This window comes from Amphiprion ocellaris, chromosome 24 (assembly GCF_022539595.1).
Source record: "Amphiprion ocellaris isolate individual 3 ecotype Okinawa chromosome 24, ASM2253959v1, whole genome shotgun sequence".
Taxonomy (NCBI): Eukaryota; Metazoa; Chordata; class Actinopteri; family Pomacentridae; genus Amphiprion; species Amphiprion ocellaris.
Window position 1 is genome coordinate 17,699,616 of NC_072789.1, and position 21,413 is coordinate 17,721,028.

Genomic DNA, 21,413 nt, shown 5'->3' on the forward strand with positions numbered 1-21,413 from the left:
AGTTTTAATATTGAGGCTAACAGATGAGAAACACTGATAGTTAGCAGCTAAAATACCCACTAACGGTAGCTAGCATCTGATGCTAACAAGTTTACTTTGATTAAAATAATTGTTTTCTGGTGTTTACAAATACGCCGAATTGAAGTTTAACAGCCTCCAACTTACAATCATCTGTCAGCATTAAAGGCACTGTTAAAGTTTGTTTTTCTGAGCTGGTTTGTTAAAAGTGAATGTTTCCTGCCTGGAGTTTGGACCAGTGGAGCTAGCAGGCTAATGCTGGGTAACAGGCCAACAGAACGGACACAGGTTCCGATTAAAACCCGGTGAACAGAATAAGAGGCTCGGTGATCACGTACCCATCCTGCACGCTCTCCGTTCTCCCGGTAAAAGCCCCGTTAACCTGCCGTTAGCTGCGGGGCTAACGGCTAACAGTGTTTACAGAACAGCTAAAGGCGGTTCCGCCCCCTTAAAGGGACCGCACACAGAACAGGTCTGCGCCTGCGCAGAGAGCAGGCGGTTCTCGCAGTGGCGGCGCATTATCATCATCGTAATATTAATAATTATTTATTATTAATATCATTATCATTATTATTGTTATTGTTGTTCTTGTTGTTGTTGTTATAATAATAATAATAATAACCCATTCTCCTCTGGATCCTGAAGATGTTCCACCTTCAGCTCAGATTCTCTTTCAGAACTGAAAAACTCTTCACTGCAGTTACATAATTAGTGGAATTTTTCTGAGTTTATTACTGTAGATTCACCTTTGATAAATTGAAAACTCTGTTTTGTTTGTTTGTTTGTGCTAACAGAGGGTCAGGTGGTGCAGCGGTCTGTCCACTAACTGCAGGTCGGTGGTTCCATTCCCTCCACAGCTTCACGTGCTTTTGAGCTGAACACTGAACCTGAAGACAGCTGTAGTAGAAATGACTGAATAATGCTGACCAACAGACTTTAATCTGGTATTTTAAATAGATTATAACCTGATTCTTTATATAAATTCTAACCTATATTAAAAAGATTTTAGACATGATATTATCAATTATAACCTGATTGTTGATATAAATTATGATCTATATTAAATAGATTTTAGACATAATATTAATATTTAGACTAATAGTTTGTGTTCTAGATTGTGTTCTAGATTGGATTTGATGAGGTCCAGACTAATGGTTTGTTTTCTAGATTGTGTTCTAGATTGGATCAGATGAAGTCCATATTAATGGATTGTGTTTTAGATTGTGTTCTAGATTGGATCTGATGAGGTCCAGACTAATGGTTTGTGTTCTAGATTGTATCTGATGAGGTCCAGACGAATGGTTTGTGTTCTAGATTGTGTTCTAGATTGGATCTGATGAGGTCCATATTAATGGATTGTGTTTTAGTTTGTGTTTTAGATTGTATCTGATGAGGTCCAGACTAATGGTTTGTGTTCTAGATTGTGTTCTAGATTGGATCTGATGAGATCCAGACTAATGGTTTGTGTTCTAGATTGTGTTCTAGATTGTATCTGATGAGGTCCAGACGAATGGTTTGTGTTCTAGATTGGATCTGATGAGGTCCATATTAATGGATTGTGTTTTAGATTGTATCTGATGAGGTCCAGACTAATGGTTTGTGTTCTAGATTGTGTTCTAGATTGTATCTGATGAGGTCCAGACTAATGGTTTGTGTTCTAGATTGTGTTCTAGATTGGATCTGATGAGGTCCATATTAATGGATTGTGTTTTAGTTTGTGTTTTAGATTGTATCTGATGAGGTCCAGACTAATGGTTTCTTTTCTAGATTGTGTTCTAGATTGGATCTGATGAAGTCCATATTAATGGTTTGTGTTTTAGATTGTGTTCTAGATTGGATCTGATGAGGTCCAGGTTAATGGATTGTGTTCTAGATTGTATCTGATGAGGTCCAGACTAATGGTTCTGTTCATTAGATGACTCTACAGCTAACAGCTGAAGGCAGTGAAGTGACAGTAATCAGCTTTAATCTGCTCCTCCTGCAGTAAATGGATTAACTTCAGAGCAGCAGGCCAACCAGCAGCAGAAAGAAGAAGAGCAGAACCACCGAGGAGGACTGGGTGAAGGTGGATGAAGAACCTCTGAGAGGACGGTGCTGAATCTGGATGGATGTTCAGAGATCGACTATCAGACCTGGATCAGCTGCTAATCCCACCTCCTGTTGCTCATCTGTAACCCAGCCGGCTTCATTTGCTGTAATTTAAATAGCGTGTTAGCATCACTGTGAATTAGCAGTTCTTTAGCTTAGCCTAGCTTCATGAAGCTCAGGAGAAAGTGTTGCTGAACTTAATTAGCTGTTAGCACCACAGTTTCTTCTGATGGATCCAGACAAAGAAGAAGTTGACGTATTTTTTGACCCAATCCCTCTGCTACCAGAGGAGGAGGAGGAGGAAAGGGAGGAAGAGGAGGAAGAAGAGGATGAGGAGGAAGAGGAGGATGAGGAGGAAGATGCAAAGATCTTCAACGCTTGGATGCAGCGGTACAGAGGTGGAGAACCTCAGAAGAAATCTACTGAGGAAGAGGAGGAGGAGGAAGAGAAGTCAGAGGGAGGAAGACCTGAGAACAGAAGAAGCTTAGAACCTCCAGTCCGGATGAAGAACGACCGCAGGGCGTCACTGCCATGTCCGGTAAGAACCTCAACCCAGAGCGCTTTAAAAACAGTCGTCAGTGTGAACGGTATCTAAAAGTCCTCCCACAGGGTCCATCAGCAGAACCTGAAGAACTCAGAAGTTTTTCAAATGCTCACAAAGAATAGAAAGTTTCAGTGTCCAACCAGGAGGAAGATGATGAGGTAACGTCAGAAGCTCCAGAGCAGCTACATGTAAAATGATTCAACCTCCTGATGTTTCTGACATTCTGGCATAATGAGCAACATTACAGCTGCAAACGATTAAATCAGAGAAGAACAGTTAGTTTATTGAATAAAAAACCAAAGCAGAAATCAAGATTTAATTCAGAATCCATCCACAATGTAAACTTTTTTCTTTTTTTTAACAAAAAGCAGGTTGCAGAATGATCCTCCTCCTATGAGGCTGTATCTTCACCCTATGAGCTGCCAGAAGCTTGTTGGAGACGATACCTCCGTCTACAGCAGGTCATTGGAGCTAAAGGCTGCTGAAGATACAGCCTCATAGACCTGAAGATACAGCCTCATAGGAGCTGAAGATACAGCCTCATAGAGCTGAAGATACAGCCTCATAGGGGCTGAAGATACAGCCTCATAGATGAAGATACAGCCTCATAGGAGCTGAAGATACAGCCTCATAGCTGAAGATACAGCCTCATAGATGAAGATACAGCCTCATAGGAGCTGAAGATACAGCCTCATAGGAGCTGAAGATACAGCCTCATAGGAACTGAAGATACAGCCTCATAGGAACTGAAGATACAGCCTCATAGGAGCTGAAGATACAGCCTCATAGATGAAGATACAGCCTCATAGATGAAGATACAGCCTCATAGATGAAGATACAGCCTCATAGGAGCTGAAGATACAGCCTCATAGGAACTGAAGATACAGCCTCATAGGAGCTGAAGATACAGCCTCATAGCTGAAGATACAGCCTCATAAGGGCTGAAGATACAACCTCATAGGAACTGAAGATACAGCCTCAGGGATGAAGATACAGCCTCATAGATGAAGATGCAGCCTCATAGGGGCTGAAGATACAACCTCGTAGGAGCTGAAGATAAAACCTCATAGGAGCTGAAGATACAACCTCATAGGAACTGAAGATACAGCCTCATAGGAGCTGAAGATACAGCCTCATAGGAGCTGAAGATACAGCCTCATAGGAGCTGAAGATACAGCCTCATAGGAACTGAAGATACAGCCTCATAGCTGAAGATACAGCCTCATAGGGGCTGAAGATACAACCTCATAGGAACTGAAGATACAGCCTCATAGATGAAGATACAGCCTCATGGATGAAGATACAGCCTCAGGGATGAAGATACAGCCTCATAGATGAAGATACAGCCTCAGGGATGAAGATACAGCCTCATAGATGAATATACAGCCTCATGGGGCTGAAGATACAGCCTCATAGGAACTGAAGATACAGCCTCAGGGATGAAGATACAGCCTCATAGATGAAGATACAGCCTCATAGGGGCTGAAGATACAGCCTCATAGGGGCTGAAGATACAACCTCATAGGAACTGAAGATACAGCCTCATAGATGAAGATACAGCCTCATGGAGGAAGATACAGCCTCATAGATGAATATACAGCCTCATAGGGGCTGAAGATACAGCCTCATAGGAACTGAAGATACAGCCTCAGGGATGAAGATACAGCCTCATAGATGAAGATACAGCCTCGTAGGGGCTGAAGATACAACCTCATAGGAACTGAAGATACAGCCTCATAGGAGCTGAAGATACAGCCTCATAGCTGAAGATACAGCCTCATAAGGGCTGAAGATACAACCTCATAGGAACTGAAGATACAGCCTCAGGGATGAAGATACAGCCTCATAGATGAAGATGCAGCCTCATAGGGGCTGAAGATACAACCTCGTAGGAGCTGAAGATAAAACCTCATAGGAGCTGAAGATACAACCTCATAGGAACTGAAGATGCAGCCTCAGGGATGAAGATACAGCCTCATAGATGAAGATACAGCCTCGTAGGGGCTGAAGATACAGCCTCATAGATGAAGATACAGCCTCATGGATGAAGATACAGCCTCAGGGATGAAGATACAGCCTCATAGATGAAGATACAGCCTCATAGATGAAGATACAGCCTCATAGAGGGAGGAATCATTTTGCATGCAGCTGTACTAGTGGACCATTTGTTGAGATTATTTTAATGGTGTTTTACCACCAAACTGGAACTGTTTGAGGCAGCAGAAACAAACAAACCTTTCTCTCTGTTTTCTATGAGTTTGGTCCATTACTGTTCATTATTTTCCCTCCAGCTGAAGAACAGAAGGTCTTCCTTTCTGTCCTGTGGGAGCTGGTGGTTGTTATGGGAGCTGATGTTTGTAGATGTTGTTGTGAGGAAGAGCAGAATGCAGCAACGTGTCTCCTCTAAATACTGATGGCCAATTGTTTTGGTGGAACATTTGTAGGGAGAAGAACTGTCCTTAAAATGGATAATTCACCAAAAGAACCCAGCAGAAGGTCTGACTTCAGCATCTAAACCTTCAGCAGAAGTTCAGTGTCGGGTAGCTGCTGGTTGCTGTAAAGGAACAGACTGTTTACCTTCCAGCAGATTCAGCTGCAGTTCCGGGACTGAAGTCAGTGAGATCAGTGGAGTTCCTTCACAGCAGCTGATCTATCAGATGTTCCATTTTTAGCTGCGGCTCAGTTGGCTCAGACCACTCTGTTCTAGTTGGGTGCTAAAGAGAACCGTGTCCTCAGAGCCTCTAATGAGGCTTTTACACTCGTGTTGACGGGATCAGATTATTTAACCATCAAGCTAATCACAGGCAGAGGAGTATGCAAACATTTCAGACGATAACAATGAGCTAAAAAACAGTGAAACCATCGCATATTTTACTGTTTTCCTGTCCTGCGTAGCCCATAATGAGTATTTTTATTAATATTTATAACTGAAACTAACATTTATTTACCTTTCCCACTTCTATTATTCAGTTATTCAGTTCAGTCAATCTAAATGTTCAGTAATTCTAATTTGTACCCCCCTCACAGTAATCAGATTAGTTCAAACAGTAGAGTCTCTGGTATCAGATTACAAACTACAGTTCAGATTCTAGATTAAATTCAGGTTCCCCAGCAGGAACTCAGTGGTGAGGTTCTTTGGTTCCTCCTTCAGTCCTCCTCATGGAGGAACCAGAATCCACTCATCTCTGCTCACATCTTCTCTGTGTTCTTCAGCTGCTCTTTGCTGGAGGGGTTCTGTTGTTCTACCTTTCTCTGAAGAACACCTCAAAGGTTCTGCTGCTTCAGGACTCACACTGTCCAGGTCCTGATTCCACCCGGTTCTAGTGGAGAAACCCACCTCCGTGCTTCACTGTCAGGACTCTGCATCCACTGTGGTAGTCCTGGTCAGGTTCTCACCAAACATCTGGACTCCATCTGAGCACAACTCATTGATCTTCATCTGACCAAAGAATGTTCTCAAGCATTCATCAGGCTTCTTCATGTTCTTCAGCAAACTTTCATCTGGAAGTTTAGTTCTGAGCAGCAACTAGGTTTAGTTCTGGTCGTCCGTCCATAGAGGTTGATGTTCTGACTGTTCCTTCACACTAACTCTGGTTTCCATGGAGAACCCCTGAGCCAAGTCTGAAGCAGCTGCCGTCTGTTTTTACAGCTGGATGGAGAAAGTAGTTCACTGTCTGTGGAGTCATTTTAGGAGCTCTGATTAGTGGAACTATGACTCCTTCTAGACCTCCTGATTAGTGGAACTATGACTCCTTCTAGACCTCCTGATTAGTGGAACTATGACTCCTTCTAGACCTCCTGATTAGTGGTACCATGACTCCTTCTAGACCTCCTGATTAGTGGTGCTATGACTCCTTCTAGACCTCCTGATTAGTGGTGCTATGACTCCTTCTAGACCTCCTGATTAGTGGTACTATGACTCCTTCTAGACCTCCTGATTAGTGGTACTATGACTCCTTCTAGACCTCCTGATTAGTGGTACTATGACTCCTTCTAGACCTCCTGATTAGTGGTACTATGACTCCTTCTAGATCTCCTGATTAGTGGAACTGACTCCTTCTAGACCTCCTGATTAGTGGTGCTATGACTCCTTCTAGACCTCCTGATTAGTGGTACTATGACTCCTTCTATACCTCCTGATTAGTGGTACTATGACTCCTTCTAGAACTCCTGATTAGTGGTTCTATGACTCCTTCTAGACCTCCTGATTAGTGGTACTATGACTCCTTCTAGATCTCCTGATTAGTGGTTCTACGAGTCCTTCTAGACCTCCTGATTAGTGGTACTAAGACTCCTTCTAGACCTCCTGATTAGTGGTACTAAGATTCCTTCTAGACCTCCTGATTAGTGGTACTATGACTCCTTCTAGACCTCCTGATTAGTGGTACTATGACTCCTCCTAGACCTCCTGATTACTGCTGACTCTGTGCTTCACTGGTTTTTAGTGTCTCACTGATCTTCCTGGATCTTTTTCCATCTTTGTCGAGTCTCTCAGTCAGATGTTTCTCTTCCTCTGTTCAGTTCTTTTCCATGTGAAGCCATGATGCAGACATAGATAGACCCAGTCCATAGGTCCAGGACTGAGAAGGTTCTGCTGTTCTCAGCTCATTTAGAACCATGTTCATCAGTCAGACTGTTTGGGATCACAGCTGTACTCTTTGGTTCTCTGAGGTTCTACCTTGGGTTCTGAATTGTAAATACAGTCTTTGTAAAGAGTGAGTTTCTGATCATCAGAGGAAATATTCTGCTGTTCTACATGAATAATGCAGTTTCATTGAAGTCACAATCCTTCACAGATCTGTACTCACTGTATTTGTAAACTGCAGGTTTTACTGAGTCTTGCTGTTTGAAATCTGTTGTTATATTTGGTCTTTTATTTATGATATTTACCATCATGTGTTGGTGATTCACCTGTAAATTCCTCTGATGTGTCTAAAAGCTAAATGAATCTTGATTGTGTTTCCAGTCGACGCTCTCTGCCATGCAGCTGTCTCGTCTGCACTCGTCCACTCGGGCTCCGTTAACGGCGAAGGTGTTGCTGCATCGTTCATCCTCCCGCCGCCTCCTTCCATCCCCACAGGAAGCCACCGCCCCCACCGCTGAGCGAAGACCCTCCCTCATACCCACAATCCCAGAGGCCACGCCCTCCGTGAGGCGGAGCCAGTTCAGGAGACGAAACGTCATGTCTCTGGTGGGTTTAAAGACACGATGATTTTAATCCAACAGGACGCGTTGTGACCAGAAACCCTGTTTGTGTTGCAGAGCGACGCCTACAGCGTTTGTCTGATCTGTCACAACGACTTACAGCAAGGCAGCGGCGGCACCAGAGAGCTGCAGTGTACACACACCTTCCACAAAGAGGTAACACACCTAACACACCTGAGAAACACAGGTAACACACCTTCCACAAAGAGGTAACACACCTTCCACAAAGAGGTAACACACCTTCCACAAAGAGCTAACACACCTAACACACCTGAGAAACACAGGTAACACACCTTCCACAAAGAGGTAACACACCTTCCACAAAGAGGTAACACACCTTCCACAAAGAGCTAACACACCTGACACACAGGTAACACACCTGAGAAACACAGATAACATACCTGAGAGACACAGGTAACACACCTTCCACAAAGAGCTAACACACCTTCCACAAAAAAGTAACACACCTTCCACAAAGAGCTAACACACCTGACACACAGGTAACACACCTGATAAACTCAGGTAATAAACCTGACACACACAGGTCAGACCATGGCCAGATCACCCGATGATCACACCTGAGCCCTCAGGGAGCCTCTGTTTGCTCTACCTGATCCTCTTCAGGTGTGAGGTGACTTTGTGCAGGTAAATGTGCCTTTAAAGGTGTCCAGGTGTGTCATGGAGGTGTACCTGACTGTGATGTGTCTCTGCAGTGCATCGAGGAGTGGCTGTGGAGGAAACAGTCATGTCCAACGTGTCACGTCCAGGTGTTGGTCCCTCAGCCCGTCTACTGGAGCTCCACCCGGGTCAAGGTGCCCTGAAGCTGGACCCCTGGACCCACCTGGAACCACTGGCAGTTTATATGAACTAAAGACTTGTTCTTCACCTGGTGACCCGTCAGACTGACCCAGCGACCCCTGAAGGTTGGGAACCAGAGGTTGAAACACATTAAACTACTAGTAGAGGAAGCAGTGAAAGATTCCTGTAATAAATCCTGGATTTTATTCTCTTTCTGTCAGTCCTTCCCCCTGGCTGACTCAGAATCAGCTTCTATCTACAGTAAAATATAATAATAATCACATTTAATGAAACATTGAAGCTCCATCTGATTATTAAAATAAATGTGAAACCAGCAGGAACCTCGTCTTATTCTGAAGCTCTCTGACTATTGAACTAAATTAGGAACCAGCAGGAACCTCGTCTTATTCTGAGGCTCCATCTGATTATAAAATGAGTTAGGAACCAGCAGGAACATCGTCTAGAAGATGATCCTGGTGTTAAATGTGGGCAAAAAAGGTAAAAATCTAAAAAAAAACTTAATTTTTTTAAATGATGTAATTTAATTCTCGTATAGATGTCTGTTTTTATTCCATAACTCCGTCATGTTTATCATCAGTACACCTGTCTGTGCTCACCTGTAAATAAAAATACCTGCATGAATAAATCAGCTGCGGGGAAACAGCGCCTCCTTTGGGCCCGTTGTGGTCAGAGGCGGTACTGAGGCGGAAGTGCTGCACCTGTTGATGCCTTCTGTTTCGGTGGAACACCTGAAAATACCCGAAAGTTACTTTACCTGAAGGTTCTGGAGACTGTGGAGGGCTGAGTCTGGACTTCATGGATAAACTAAAGAGGGTTCTGAGCGGGCAGGATGACGGGAGCGCGGACGGGAGCGCGGATGGGAGCGGCATCCTGGAGGTGCTGTTGTTGTTAGCATGTTAGCATGTTAGCATGTTACCTGCTGCTCGTTAGCGGGAAACTAGTTAGCGCCGTCGGGAAGCCGGTTTTAGAGTCCAAAAAGGCCCGTAACTCAGTCAGATGTGAACACACGGACACTAAATGATCATGTTCTGATCCAGGAGGATTTCTACTTTCAGAAGACATCAGTATCTCCGCTGTCCATCCAGAATAAACCTTCAGAAACCCGCTTAGAAACCTGGAAAACAGACGCTGCAGAAGTCCACTGAGAATCTTCCCGTTTTTAACTTTTAAGCTGGTTGTCACAAAGTTATCAACAGGTGGATGGAAACACCTCAATCAGGAACTATTAACAGCTGATTCGGCCTAATTAACAAGTTAAATTATTAGTAAATGTTCAAGTTTAACTCACATCAAACCCCTTCCCATTAAACACCTAAGTTGAATTATTCATTTTATCAAACCTAAACCGTGCTGTTTTCTGCGTTTCTCTGCCTTTATCATATATATGTATATGTATATATGTATATATATAATATCTTTGTACTGATGAAACAAGAGATGTAAAACATAAAAATCCTCTAAGTATAGATATTAGTTCCAGATCCTCTCAGGTTTAATTCACACATTAAAGAGATGGAACAATGGCTTTAATAGGAGAGGATTATTACTGTTATTATATTATTCAGTTTAAAGAAAACTGTAATTTTAATGACCTAACCCTGTAAATATAATAAATAGATATTTACATCATTTATTTACAAAAATAAATGATGTAAATACAAATACATAAATAGAATACAATAAATGTACTATAAAAATAAATTATGTCAATACAACAAACATTCTAAACATAAATAATATAAATGTGAACGCTGACCTACTAACACGATGATGATGATGATGATGATGATGATGATGATAGTGATGTCGTCTCTCCAGAGAGCCAATCAGGTGTCGACGCTGGCCTGGGGAACCAGAATGAAGGGTTTCCTGATCTGTTTCGTTTTGGGCGCTTTGAGTTCCATCCTGGTGAGTTCAGGATGCTCCGACGCCACGCCATCTGTTACCATGGCAACTGTCTGATCTGTCTTCTGACTGAACAACCCATCTTGTTTCTTCTTCTGTTGGTTTCCATGGTAACGACCTGTCCAAACTGTCTTACCTCCCATGTCCAAGGTTGCCATGGCAACAATGCTTCTGTCTTCTCTTTCTCTGTGTTTCCGTGGTGACAGCACACCTGTACACAGAAAATCGCTGTCTTTAGTTTCCTCTCTGTATCCATGGCAACAGGAACTTTGCTGTCTTCTGTTTCCACGGCAACAGCCTGCCTGTCAGACTGTCTTTTCTGTCTCAGCGTTTTCTGTCCCGCTGTCGTTATCCGAGGTAATGGCTTCTCTGTTTCTATAGTAACAGTCTGTCTGTATCCACGGTAACCGCTCCGTCTGTTGCCATGGTAACACCTGTCCATCTGTCTCAGGGTACCTGTCTGCTGTGGATTCCAGGTGTTGGTCTTGCTGTGTTTGCTGTCCTCTACAGTGTGGGAAACATCTGCGCTCTGGCCAGGTACTAACCAGAACTAACTAGAACCAACCAGAACTAACCAGGAACCAACCATAACTAGAACCAACAAGGAACTAACTAGAACCAACCACAACCAATCAGAACTAACCAGGAACCAACTAGAACTAACCAGAACTAACCAGGTATTAACCAGGTACTAACCAGAACCAATCAGATCCAAGTTAGTGTTGTGATGTATGAACTAACTACATTACCCATCATTCCCTGCAGTGTAACTTTAAAGGGAACATCGCCCTCTGGTGGTTCTGTGTTTCAGCACCATGTTCCTGATTGGACCGAGCCGGCAGCTGAGGACCATGTGTGCTAAAGAGAGAGCACTAGCCACCGCCATCATGCTGGTGAGAACCTTAAAGTAGCAGCTGCTGGTGAGAACCTTAAAGTAGCAGCTGCTGGTGAGAACCTTAGAGTAGCAGCTGCTGCTAGACCTTTAGATTCCAGTTTTCACCTGAACGCATCACGTCTCTGCAGGTGTGTCTGGTGTTGACGCTCTGCGCTGCTCTCTGGGTGAGAAACCGTCACCTCTCTGATGTCACCTGTACACCTGTCTGATGTCACCTGTACACCTGTCTGATGTCACCTGTAAACCTGTCTGATGTCACCTGTACACCTGTCTGATGTCACCTGTAAACCTGTCTGATGTCACCTGTACACCTGTCTGATGTCACCTGTACACCTGTCTGATGTCAGTCTAAATCATGTCATTGTTTCTCTGCAGTGGAAGAATTATGGACTCGCTCTGCTCTTCTGTGTGCTGCAGTTTGTGGCCTTCACCTGGTAAAACACACACCTGTCTACCTGTACACGTATTTATATAGCGCCAATTACAGGTCAAATTGTCTCAAGATGCTTTCCAGAACCCATATGAACCAGTAGAGAAAAAACTCCCTTTAACAGGAAGAAACTTGGAGCAGAACCCGGCTCTTTATGTGGGGGAACCCATCTGCTGCTGGAAGGAGGGTAGAGAGGGACAGAAGAGGTAGAGAGGTAGAAGGGTAGAGAGGTAGAGGGGTAGAGGGGCAGAAGTAGAGACGTAGAGGGGGTGGGGAACCAGGAACATATAACACACAGTTGGATACATGTGAGATCAGATAGATGAATCATACAAAGCAGAAGCTAACATGTAAACTGTTCCATAGTTTCCTGTTCTGGTGTACGGCTCTGGCATTAAGAGCTTTATATGTCAGAAGAAGGATTTTGAATTCTATTCTAGATTTAACAGGAAGCCAATGAAGAGAAACCAATATAGGAGAAATATGATCTCTCTTGCTAACTCCCGTCAGTACTCTGGCTGCAGCGTTTTGGATCAGCTGTAGATGTTTCAGAGAGCTATTGGGACAACCTGATAATAAGGAATTACAGTAGTCAAGCCTAGAAGTAACAAATGCATGGACTAGTTTTTCTGCATCACTCTGAGACAGGATGTTCCTGATTTTCACAATATTTCTCAGGTGGAAAAAGGAAGTCCTACAGATTTGTTTTATGTGTGAGTTAAAGGACATGTCCTGGTCAAAGATAACGCAGAGGTTCCTCACAGTAGTACTGGAGGCCAATGTAATGCCATCCAGAGGAACTATATGCTTTGAAAGCAATTTTCTAAGATGTTTGGGGCCAAATACAATGACTTCAGTCTGCAGGAAACAGGTTTAATGTGACCAGAACCCTGGATGTCTGATGTCACCTGTCTGTCTGTTTCTCAGGTACGGCCTGTCATACATCCCCTTCGCCAGGTAAAATTCCAGACACACTTGTCCTCCTGCTGTCTGTCCTCCTATTACCTGTCCTCCCATTACCTGTCCTCCCATTACCTGTCCTCCCATTACCTGTCCTCCTGCTGTCTGTCCTCCATGTTTCTGTGAATTAATCTGAGTCTTTTTGTCTTTCAGAGACGCCGTTCTGAAGTTATTCTCTCTCTGTGTGTAGAGTCTGTCTGGCCAATCAGGACGCAGCGTGTTCATCCAATCAGCACCTGGACTGTTACCTTGTTTTTTTAGGTTTTATTTATTTCTCTGCTTCCATCAGTAGATCTGAGTTCATTAACAGCAGAACGTTTTATACAGAAAACCATGAAAGTTTTTAAATTCTTCCTACCTGAGGGTTAACTTTAACTCTAAACTGAACAGTGAAATGTTGAATATTTCTCTACCATTAAGGTTTTTAAACTCTTTCTACCTGAAGGTTTGGGTTAACCTGAACAGTGAAAACAGTGAAACAGTGAATATTTCTCTACCAGCTGACAGATCTGCTGAAACACTGACATGAATATTCATGAGCTGAAGACGGTCAATAAAAATGTTCCTTTTAAATCTACATTTTCTGCCTTTTATCATCCAGAGAAAACGTTAAGTTTACCTGGTGGAGCCAACAGGGGGCGTCCCAGTAGCAGGTCAATGGAACACCTGCAGAGTTCTACAGAGAATAAAACAGAACCTCCAGTCAGATCTGATGTTAGAGAATCAGCTTAAAGTCTCTGTTTCTGAGCAGCTTCAGTAAAAACCAGAAACACATTCAGAATTGCAGTTTAAACTATTTCTTACTGCAGTTTAAACTGTTCCTCACTGCAGTTTAAACTATTCCTCTTCGGGCTTCCTGGCTCCGCTAAAACACTTTTAAGGTTCTACTGCTGGTTTATTCTCATGTTCTTGTCATTTTTAACACCATCTGGCACAGGAAGTTCCTTTCTGAATTAATAAGTTCTAAAAACACACCTGGAGCCTCTTCAAGACTTTAACAAGGACTTTTAAAATTAACCTCCAATGGGGATCAGTGAGACGAGAAAATCTGGAGAACATCAGAGTTCGTGTCTAAACATTCAAAGGCTTGAAGGTTTGATTCTCTCAGAATGAATTAAAACAGAAAATATTCAGCAGACCTTAAATTTCCAAGCAGAACGTTAAATAGAAACATTTAGACTTTTCCACACAGTTTGTTTTTAAAGAAATGTCAGCGACTCGATTTATTCCAGATTAAAGCTTCATCTAAAATGTTTCCAGCTGGTTCTGATCATTGTTTCAGGTTCATCAAACGTCTCGTCCTTTTCAACCACTGAAGTCACAAAACCAGTCGATGACTTAGTGGAAGAATGAATGAATGTTTCTGACTCTCTTCAGTCATACGTTCTCCGTTCTGTCACTTCTAACAGCTGTTTGTCTAGAAAATGTCTAAAACCACCAAAGTGAAAACAGAAAGTCCAGATTTTCAGAAGCTCCAAGTGATGAACTTCCATCTTCTGTCCATCAGCTGAACTCATGTAAACATCATAAACTCTGCATTGAATCTGTTTCTTCACTCCGACCTGAAGTGTTTTTATGCTTCTGAACTTTGTAGGAGAAAAAAAAATCAACGTTTTCTTGAGTTCACTTAAAAATCAAAGCATTTGGTGAGTCGATGTTTGCATAGTTTGGAATCTGCAGCATGAAAACAGGAGAGAAAACAGAGTGCAAAGAAAAGCAGGTGAGGAACAGAAAGAGTGAAACGATCTGCAGAAACCTTCATCCAGCGTTCAGTTTCTGCTGCTTCAAGGACACTTTGACATCTTCCTCCAGAAGAACCACTCAACATTTGTGGACGTCAGATGGATTCAAAGACGTTGGAATCGAAGCAACACGAGTTTAGAGTTTTTAAAATCTCCGATTAGAAACAGTTCCTTGGTTCTCAGAGTCCAAACTAAACAGGACAGAACCAAACACTAAAAGGAGCAGAACGTCCGACGGGTTCTTTGGTTCCACTTTTAATAGAAAAGTTCCACTGCAGATTTGATTGGTTTGAAAGTTTGGTGAGAAAATGTTAAAAAAGTTCAATTTACTGAATGTTTCAGAGTTTTAACAGATAAAAAGTCAGAGACGTTCACCGTTAATCCGCTAGTTTGTCAGAAAACTGTTAAAGCAACGTTTAGATCATGAGGAAAGAAAAGCAGAAAATTCTCTGTAGAGTCTGAAGATAACTGGATGGATTTATTAGTGGAGTGGTTGTTTAATTTGACTGAATTCAGCCGTTTCAGACAATATGGAGCTCCATCAACAGCAGCTGCTTCCAGTGATTATTTATCGATCAGAGAATAAAAACTGCTTAAATTCTGTAACTGCAGCTTCTTCAGGGAACATTTTCTGCTTTCTTTCCTCAGTGATCAGAAACTGAAGATGTTTGGACCAAACAAACATCTGACTGAAGGAGAATCTAAACGGTTTGAGGTTCCTGGAGCTGACAGGAAGTGGGCCTGGTTTGTTGGTGTCACTTCCTGCAGCCGACCTCCTCCTTGTAGCGGTTGGTCAGCATGTCGGTGGTCAGCGTCAGCTTGGACAGGATGCTGTGGAGTCCATTCAGGTGGAAGTGAAACTGTTTCTCCAGGTCATCTTCTTCCGTCACATCGTCTTTGTCCCACCGCCGTTGGTCTCCCTGGAGGACGCCCCACTCCATGTGGTTCCTGATGGACTTAAGCAGGACGTAGGAGCTGTACATGTCTTGATGGAAGAAGGAGGAACCCGGCTTGGGCTCAGCGCCGTCGTCCAATGGGACGTCCCGCAGCAGGCTGGGTACCATCACCGTCTGGTCCATGTTGTTGACGGCGCCGATGAAGCGGGTCATGGCTGTGAAGAGCGAGTTCTTCTGGTTGGAGGAGTCGCAGATCTGCATCATGATGCAGAGCTTCACAGGGCAGCGCCAAACTTAGCCGCTAAGCTTCTTAGAGGATTAGATCCTGAACCAGATCCTGACCTCACACACTCTGGACCAACCAGGACGGCCGGACCCTCTGGGTCCCTGATGGGGTCTCCAGCCAACCCTTTTGCCCCACCGACCCCACCTGAAATAAACCACAAGAGAAGACAGAACAGTTAGATAGATAGACTATAGATAGACAGATAGATAGATAGACTATAGATAGATCACTTGTAAATTATCCTGTGTGTGGTGATTATGCAATTAATTTTAAACTGTATCTTTTAGGTTTAAATGCCTACTGAAGAAGAAAACCACCTGTTCAGCTTAGCATAAATAAAAAAATGCATTCTGTGGCAGAGTCTAGAGAGACACACATCAGGAGTAATGAGAACTCCACTGTGAGATTGATGCTGGGTTATGCTCAAGAACGTAATCTAAGCAAGTGTTGGGTGTATCAGAATATGCCTAATTCCATGTATTCTGCCATGTTTACATCAATAATTTCTTCTCTAGCAGACTATAAAGCAGTTAAATTGGAATGGTTTAGATTAAAGGATGGAGAGAGGTGCAGCAGACTGCTTCTCCTCTGACTTTCCCATAAACATTACTGAATTTACTAAATAGTAGCAAATGACAAAATAGGTTGCATAAGATGTTAACAATCAACATCTCCTAGTCTAGATTAATTCATGCAAATTACTGAGAATCCAATCAGTCAAACTCAAAAAAAAAATAGATTATGAAGTATCGAATGTACCATTAGTTGAAACCAACTGTAGAAAGTCTTATATAAAGCATCCTTTGAATGCAATAATGGGGGTGCAGCCTTGGTTGGGGACGCAAACCGTAGAAAAACAGTGTAAATATCAATAATTGTTAAGTTTGAGTTCCAAATAATGAACCCTAATTAGGAAATTGCAATCAGGATCTGGCACCTATTTAGGTTGAAGAACTATCAAGAATAATCAAATGTGTTCCTAGGCTTTAAAGTAGTAATAATAAAAATATTGATTTTATTTATGTGGCACATTTAAAAATAGCGTTCACTAAGTGCTTTAACAGTTAATAGATGTAAACATAGAAGACTGAGCAAATTATAGGAGAGAAGTAAGAACTGTAAACTAGAATAAATAGTATAATGACAATAAATTAAATGACTTAATTACCTAGATTGGCACGTGGAATGTAACAAGGGAGATAGGTCATTTGAGAAGTAAATTAGTGTTGAGGGTAAAAAATTAAAAGTGATAAAAGTTAGAGAATTAAAGAGCTAAAGAATTATTACAACAAAGAACCAGATAAAAGTAAAATAGAATAAAACTAAGCAAAATAAGAGAAGATATTAATAAAACGAGAAAGAACATCTCAAATAATCCGGACAAATTACAGTTTGAAACAGTAAAATTAAAGTAAAAATACATTTTATAAAGTTTATAAAATTGGATGGAACTTGTCCTTCTCCTGGACGATCAGGGAGGAACTTGCAAAGTAATAGTTAAAGGTTGAAATAATTTCACAGATTTGATTTTAGAAAGTTTTCAGGATTGTTTGAATTTTTTAGCACAGGCCTGATTTGAATCATATTTCTAACAATAATATTAGTGTTAATGGTTTGCTTACGAGTTGTAGTCTCATTTAATATTAATATGATAAAATGTGTGCTAAAGCATGCAACAAGTAGTAATGTTTTTGAAGTGATTAAATTAGTAATAGATAAATAGTGGATAATATAGAATTGGATAAGTGGATTAAAATGTAAAATTTAGATATAAATATCAGTACAAAAGATAGTGATTGCTGGATGAAGAATACTGAATAATTTAATAGTAACTGGAAATTATACTGTGATGGAAGCATTTACCTTAAAATTAATCAATGATTTTAACAACATTTTAGTGTGATTTATGAATTTTACTAGATGTGTTGCTGTATACTGATTCACACATTGCATCATTGTGCTCATTTGAGTTGTGCTGATCTGAGAAATAGGAGGGTCTCGAACATCGTTCCCACGGTGTGAATGGAACGAATAAAAGATGATTTAGACCAGATCAGTTAGAGGGATGCAACTGCTTACTCACACACACAACATATCCATATACATACAAACACCACACACATCTCATACATAAGTTTGTCACATCTACACCACATTTATTAGTTTTGTTTGAATCTTATTCATTAATTGTGCCTTATAATAAGTTTTATATTATGTTGTATGTTTTTGAGAATCATGAATAACATGACAGTAACTGTGCTGCCTGGATACCAACTGAAGCTCTTAGGGAAACAGGCTAATGAGCTGTTATGCAGATCTCTAGGATTGCTGCCCCATGAATTTGGTGTAGTCAAACTATTTCCAAGCTTATAGAGGGGTGGTAGGAAATTTTTGTCCCACTGGGTTTTCGTTCCTACCTGCATAAACCTTTGAGGCTCACAGTCTGTTAGTTGACTTATAAAATCTAATGTGTGATTGAATTTATTATTAATTGAATTTAAATAATGTATTGGAGAATGTGATCAATTACCTCGTGACTATTTTTGATAAGAAATGAATGTTTTTAAATGTTACAGGATCAGTTTTCTGGAGCTCTCTGACCTACGTTTTCCAAATGGTAATTTTCCCTTTTACTTAATGTTTAGGTTTGATCTTACGATCAAAAAGGAGGGATTTGTGAAGGAAAAATTACTCACTTTCTCATGACTGAGGTGGTTCTAGTTTATGACAGCCTAAATGCCGAGTCATCCCAAATGGTCACCCTTGACTCATGGTTCTCCTAGATAGAGGATACAAACTTGCGTATGCTCTCTCTGTCCCCTAATATGACCCTGAGACAGACAGACGCTTGGTAAACATAACATAGGGATAAAAGACCAACTATCTGGCTGACGATGTCAGAACAACAAGATTATATTGCTGTGTTCCTGTTCAGATGGATCCTGAACTAACAGTCCTGCCTCCACATTTACAGTATAACATAAACATGGCATGCCTTCCAAACAGTATATATGCCCAAGACCAGAGAGACTCCTCAGAACTGATGCTGCCAGTGCTCACGTCACTGTGTTACTCGCTGTATCATTTCTCCTGAATTCAGTAAACCTTATTCTCAACATAAGCCATCTGAGTCTCCAGAGTGTCCCTGAGTTTGCCTCCTGATTCCTCTTTTGACATCGCAGAATTCCCTAACAGGATAGGTAGATAGATAGATAGACTATAGATAGATAGATAGATAGACTATAGATAGATAGATAGATAGATAGATAGATAGACTATAGATAGATAGATAGATAGATAGGACTGTGAGGCGTTCAGGGACCATCTGTAAACTTCAGCATCTGTAGATCAGATGTTCTTCCAGTCAGTTTTTATTCAGATTATTTTCAGTCTGATTTTGAGTTTGTGTTTTTTATGTTTTTCCATCAGAGCTCTGATTAAATGTTTGGACCTTACATCATGACGTTCTGCTGTTCTGTTCAGTTCTCGGTTTATTTCCATCAGCAGCACCAGAACTGGTCCACAAGTTTAAACATTACTTTATTCATTCCATCTGTTACCGGACAGCTCCGGTAGCACCGTCCCGCCGGTTCTGGACAGGTGTGTGAGATCATTAAAGATGAATTAGCTGAAATCAGCCCTGCAGCCAATCAGAGACAACGTCGTCACACAGCCGGCGTCCACCGAGTTGGAAACGGCAGTGTCCGGTAATGGAACCACCTTGTTTTAGAACATTGCGGTAGAAGATGGACGAGCCTAAAGGAGGCTTGTCCGGTAATGGAACCATGTTGCTCCTGCTTCATTTAGCGGACGTTAAACCGGATAGTCGACGGTTAAACACACCGGACACAAAACCTGTTAACGCTGCGTGTTTCCGCCCGTTACTAACCGCTAAACTCCCGCTTGCTCACCGCCGTAAACACCGTCAGCTCGGTAAACACTCACCGGGAGGCTCGGAGCTCCGTGTGTCGGGACTGCTCCTGGCCGCTGGAGGTGCTTCGGTCCCGGCTGCTTCCCGTTGCTCTGTACGGGGAGCAGGCGCCGTGAGTAGGGGCTGGACTCCGCCTGCTGTCGGTGAGTTTCAGCTGCTCCGGTTCCGTTAACCAGGAAGTAGCACCGGGAGGGGGCGGGGCGAAGAGCAGCAGGACGGACCAGACAGCCAATCACAGGAGGCTCCACTAACAGCCACTCATGTTGAAGAACTAACATGTTTACTGTCTCTGTGTATATTTCCGTCATGTATGACAGCAGAGCTGTTCTATCAGGGGGTGGAACGTTCCTCTGGAAGTCTGGATTGTTCCATTTAGATCCACTGTGGGGGTGTTCAGAGCTGGAATGATGTTTATGGATTTGATTGTGATTTATTAGATTCATATTTTATTTTTGTCATCGTCATTCGTAGAAACTAAAGCTTGTTAATGGATGAATAAACTGTTTATTAGGGTTGATGTTGGCGCCTCCTGCTGGCTGTTCCGCAACATTACAACTCTTTTCTCTTATTCTATAAATGTAATGCTGGTATGTTTTATTTTTCACTAACAGCTGATTTATGATTTAAGTCTTATTTTGATCAGGTTTTATTTATGATGTTTCAAGATTGAAGAACTTTTTTAAAAAAATCACAAACACGGAATAATACAGATTGCATTTCACAGTAACACACAGTGAAATGCACTGAAGTCCTGTTCCACACCGAAACTATAATAAGAAGAATAAAAAACACACAATAAATAAATATATGAATGTATACAAATATAGAGAAAAATAAGCAAAATAAAAATAAAAAGTGTCAAATAGTGCAGGGTAATATTTAGATACAAGGTGAGGTATGAACAGCATGGTGGATATCTGCAGGTTGATCATGATTGATCTACTGTTTCAGGTTCAGCAGAAGGACAGCCTCCTCCTCATCTTCTCTGTGTTTGCCTTCAGGCTGCGATAACACCGCCCTGGTGGCAGCAGAGAGAACAGTCTGTGGCTGGGGTGGGTGGCCTTTAACCTGCAGCGTTTGTAGTAAATGTCCTGCAGGTTGGGGAGCGTGGTTCTGATGGTTCTCAGCCCAGTGGACCACCCTCCTCAGGGCCATGAAGTCCTACTGGGTGCTGCTGCCCATCCAGGAGGAGACGCTCCCGTCCAGGAGGAGACGCTCCCGTCCAGGTGGTGACGCTCCCGTCCTGGAGGAGACGCTCCCGTCCAGGTGGAGACGCTCCCGTCCAGGAGGAGACGCTCCCGTCCAGGTGGAGACGCTCCCGTCCAGGAGGAGACGCTCCCGTCCAGGTGGTGATGCTCCCGTCCAGGTGATGATACTTCAGACTTCAGAGCGTCTAAAGCGGATGTCTTTGTTCATCCACGGCTTCTGGTTGGGAAACTCCCTGGTGGTTTTTTTGGGGATAGTGTCCTCCACTAGTTTCCCAATAAATCCCACAACCGTCTCCGTAAAGTGACATCATCACCAGAGCTGGAACATTTCCCAGTTGGCTGTCTCCAGGGCGTCCTGCAGGGCGGCCTCTGATTGGTCACTTCTGTCTCCGCTGAGCTGTTCTCTTCAGCTGCTGCTTGTTGAGTCACATTTTGGTCGTTTTCCATCTTTTTGTGGTGGTTTTAAATCATACTTTGGTTGTTTTG

At 42.4% G+C, this 21,413-nt stretch overlaps 4 protein-coding genes across 12 annotated transcripts in view; 2 read left to right on the forward strand and 2 right to left on the reverse strand.

Annotated features, from left to right (window-relative positions):
* The window catches only part of LOC111587271 (zinc finger protein ZFMSA12A-like), a 36,612-nt gene extending 22,706 nt beyond the window's left edge, over positions 1–13,906 (reverse strand). For 2 of the 9 annotated variants that reach the window (XM_035942411.2, XM_035942407.2), the window contains exons 1-4: positions 13,484–13,906; positions 10,431–10,790; positions 9,287–9,402; positions 8,546–8,772 (exon numbers count right to left, since the gene is read on the reverse strand). In XM_035942411.2, the coding sequence (XP_035798304.1) occupies positions 8,546–8,573 (28 nt within the window). In that variant the 5' untranslated portion in view covers positions 8,574–8,772; positions 9,287–9,402; positions 10,431–10,790; positions 13,484–13,906. Of the gene's footprint in view, positions 1–356; positions 503–8,545; positions 8,773–9,286; positions 9,403–10,430; positions 10,791–13,483 lie in introns of those variants that run through there. The other 7 variants (XM_035942410.2, XM_035942405.2, XM_055008299.1 and 4 more) reach the window with 4 other exon arrangements.
* si:ch211-207l14.1 (histone H3.v1) lies at positions 2,017–8,990 on the forward strand. Its single transcript, XM_023297195.3, has 4 exons — positions 2,017–2,644; positions 7,617–7,841; positions 7,913–8,011; positions 8,569–8,990. Exons 1-4 carry the CDS (start codon positions 2,336–2,338, stop codon positions 8,674–8,676), a joined length of 741 nt encoding a protein of 246 aa, XP_023152963.1. The 5' UTR covers positions 2,017–2,335; the 3' UTR covers positions 8,677–8,990.
* LOC111587276 (vesicle transport protein SFT2B-like) lies at positions 9,139–13,441 on the forward strand. Its single transcript, XM_023297196.3, has 8 exons — positions 9,139–9,550; positions 10,493–10,582; positions 11,031–11,116; positions 11,391–11,472; positions 11,603–11,638; positions 11,850–11,908; positions 12,832–12,861; positions 13,018–13,441. The coding sequence occupies exons 1-8, from the start codon at positions 9,470–9,472 to the stop codon at positions 13,052–13,054; spliced, it is 501 nt and encodes a 166-aa protein (XP_023152964.1). The 5' UTR covers positions 9,139–9,469; the 3' UTR covers positions 13,055–13,441.
* Positions 13,907–14,056: 150 nt separating the features above from the next.
* On the reverse strand, positions 14,057–19,912 carry mid1ip1b (MID1 interacting protein 1b). Its single transcript, XM_023297197.3, has 2 exons — positions 19,734–19,912; positions 14,057–15,932 (listed from the first exon to the last, which is right to left on the reverse strand). Exon 2 carries the CDS (start codon positions 15,764–15,766, stop codon positions 15,362–15,364), a length of 405 nt encoding a protein of 134 aa, XP_023152965.2. The 5' UTR covers positions 15,767–15,932; positions 19,734–19,912; the 3' UTR covers positions 14,057–15,361.
* Between the last annotated feature and the right edge of the window lie 1,501 nt (positions 19,913–21,413).

Coding starts and splice junctions, on each gene's coding strand:
- si:ch211-207l14.1 (XM_023297195.3), top strand. CDS start 2,336: ATGGATCCAGACAAAGAAGAAGTTGACGTATTTTTTGACCCAATCCCT. Junction 7,842..7,912: donor GACGAAACGTCATGTCTCTG/GTGGGTTTAAAG, acceptor TTTGTGTTGCAG/AGCGACGCCTACAGCGTTTG. Junction 8,012..8,568: donor CACACACCTTCCACAAAGAG/GTAACACACCTA, acceptor GTGTCTCTGCAG/TGCATCGAGGAGTGGCTGTG.
- mid1ip1b (XM_023297197.3), bottom strand. CDS start 15,766: ATGATGCAGATCTGCGACTCCTCCAACCAGAAGAACTCGCTCTTCACA.
- LOC111587276 (XM_023297196.3), top strand. CDS start 9,470: ATGGATAAACTAAAGAGGGTTCTGAGCGGGCAGGATGACGGGAGCGCG. Junction 11,473..11,602: donor TAGCCACCGCCATCATGCTG/GTGAGAACCTTA, acceptor ACGTCTCTGCAG/GTGTGTCTGGTGTTGACGCT. Junction 11,909..12,831: donor CAGTTTGTGGCCTTCACCTG/GTAAAACACACA, acceptor TCTGTTTCTCAG/GTACGGCCTGTCATACATCC.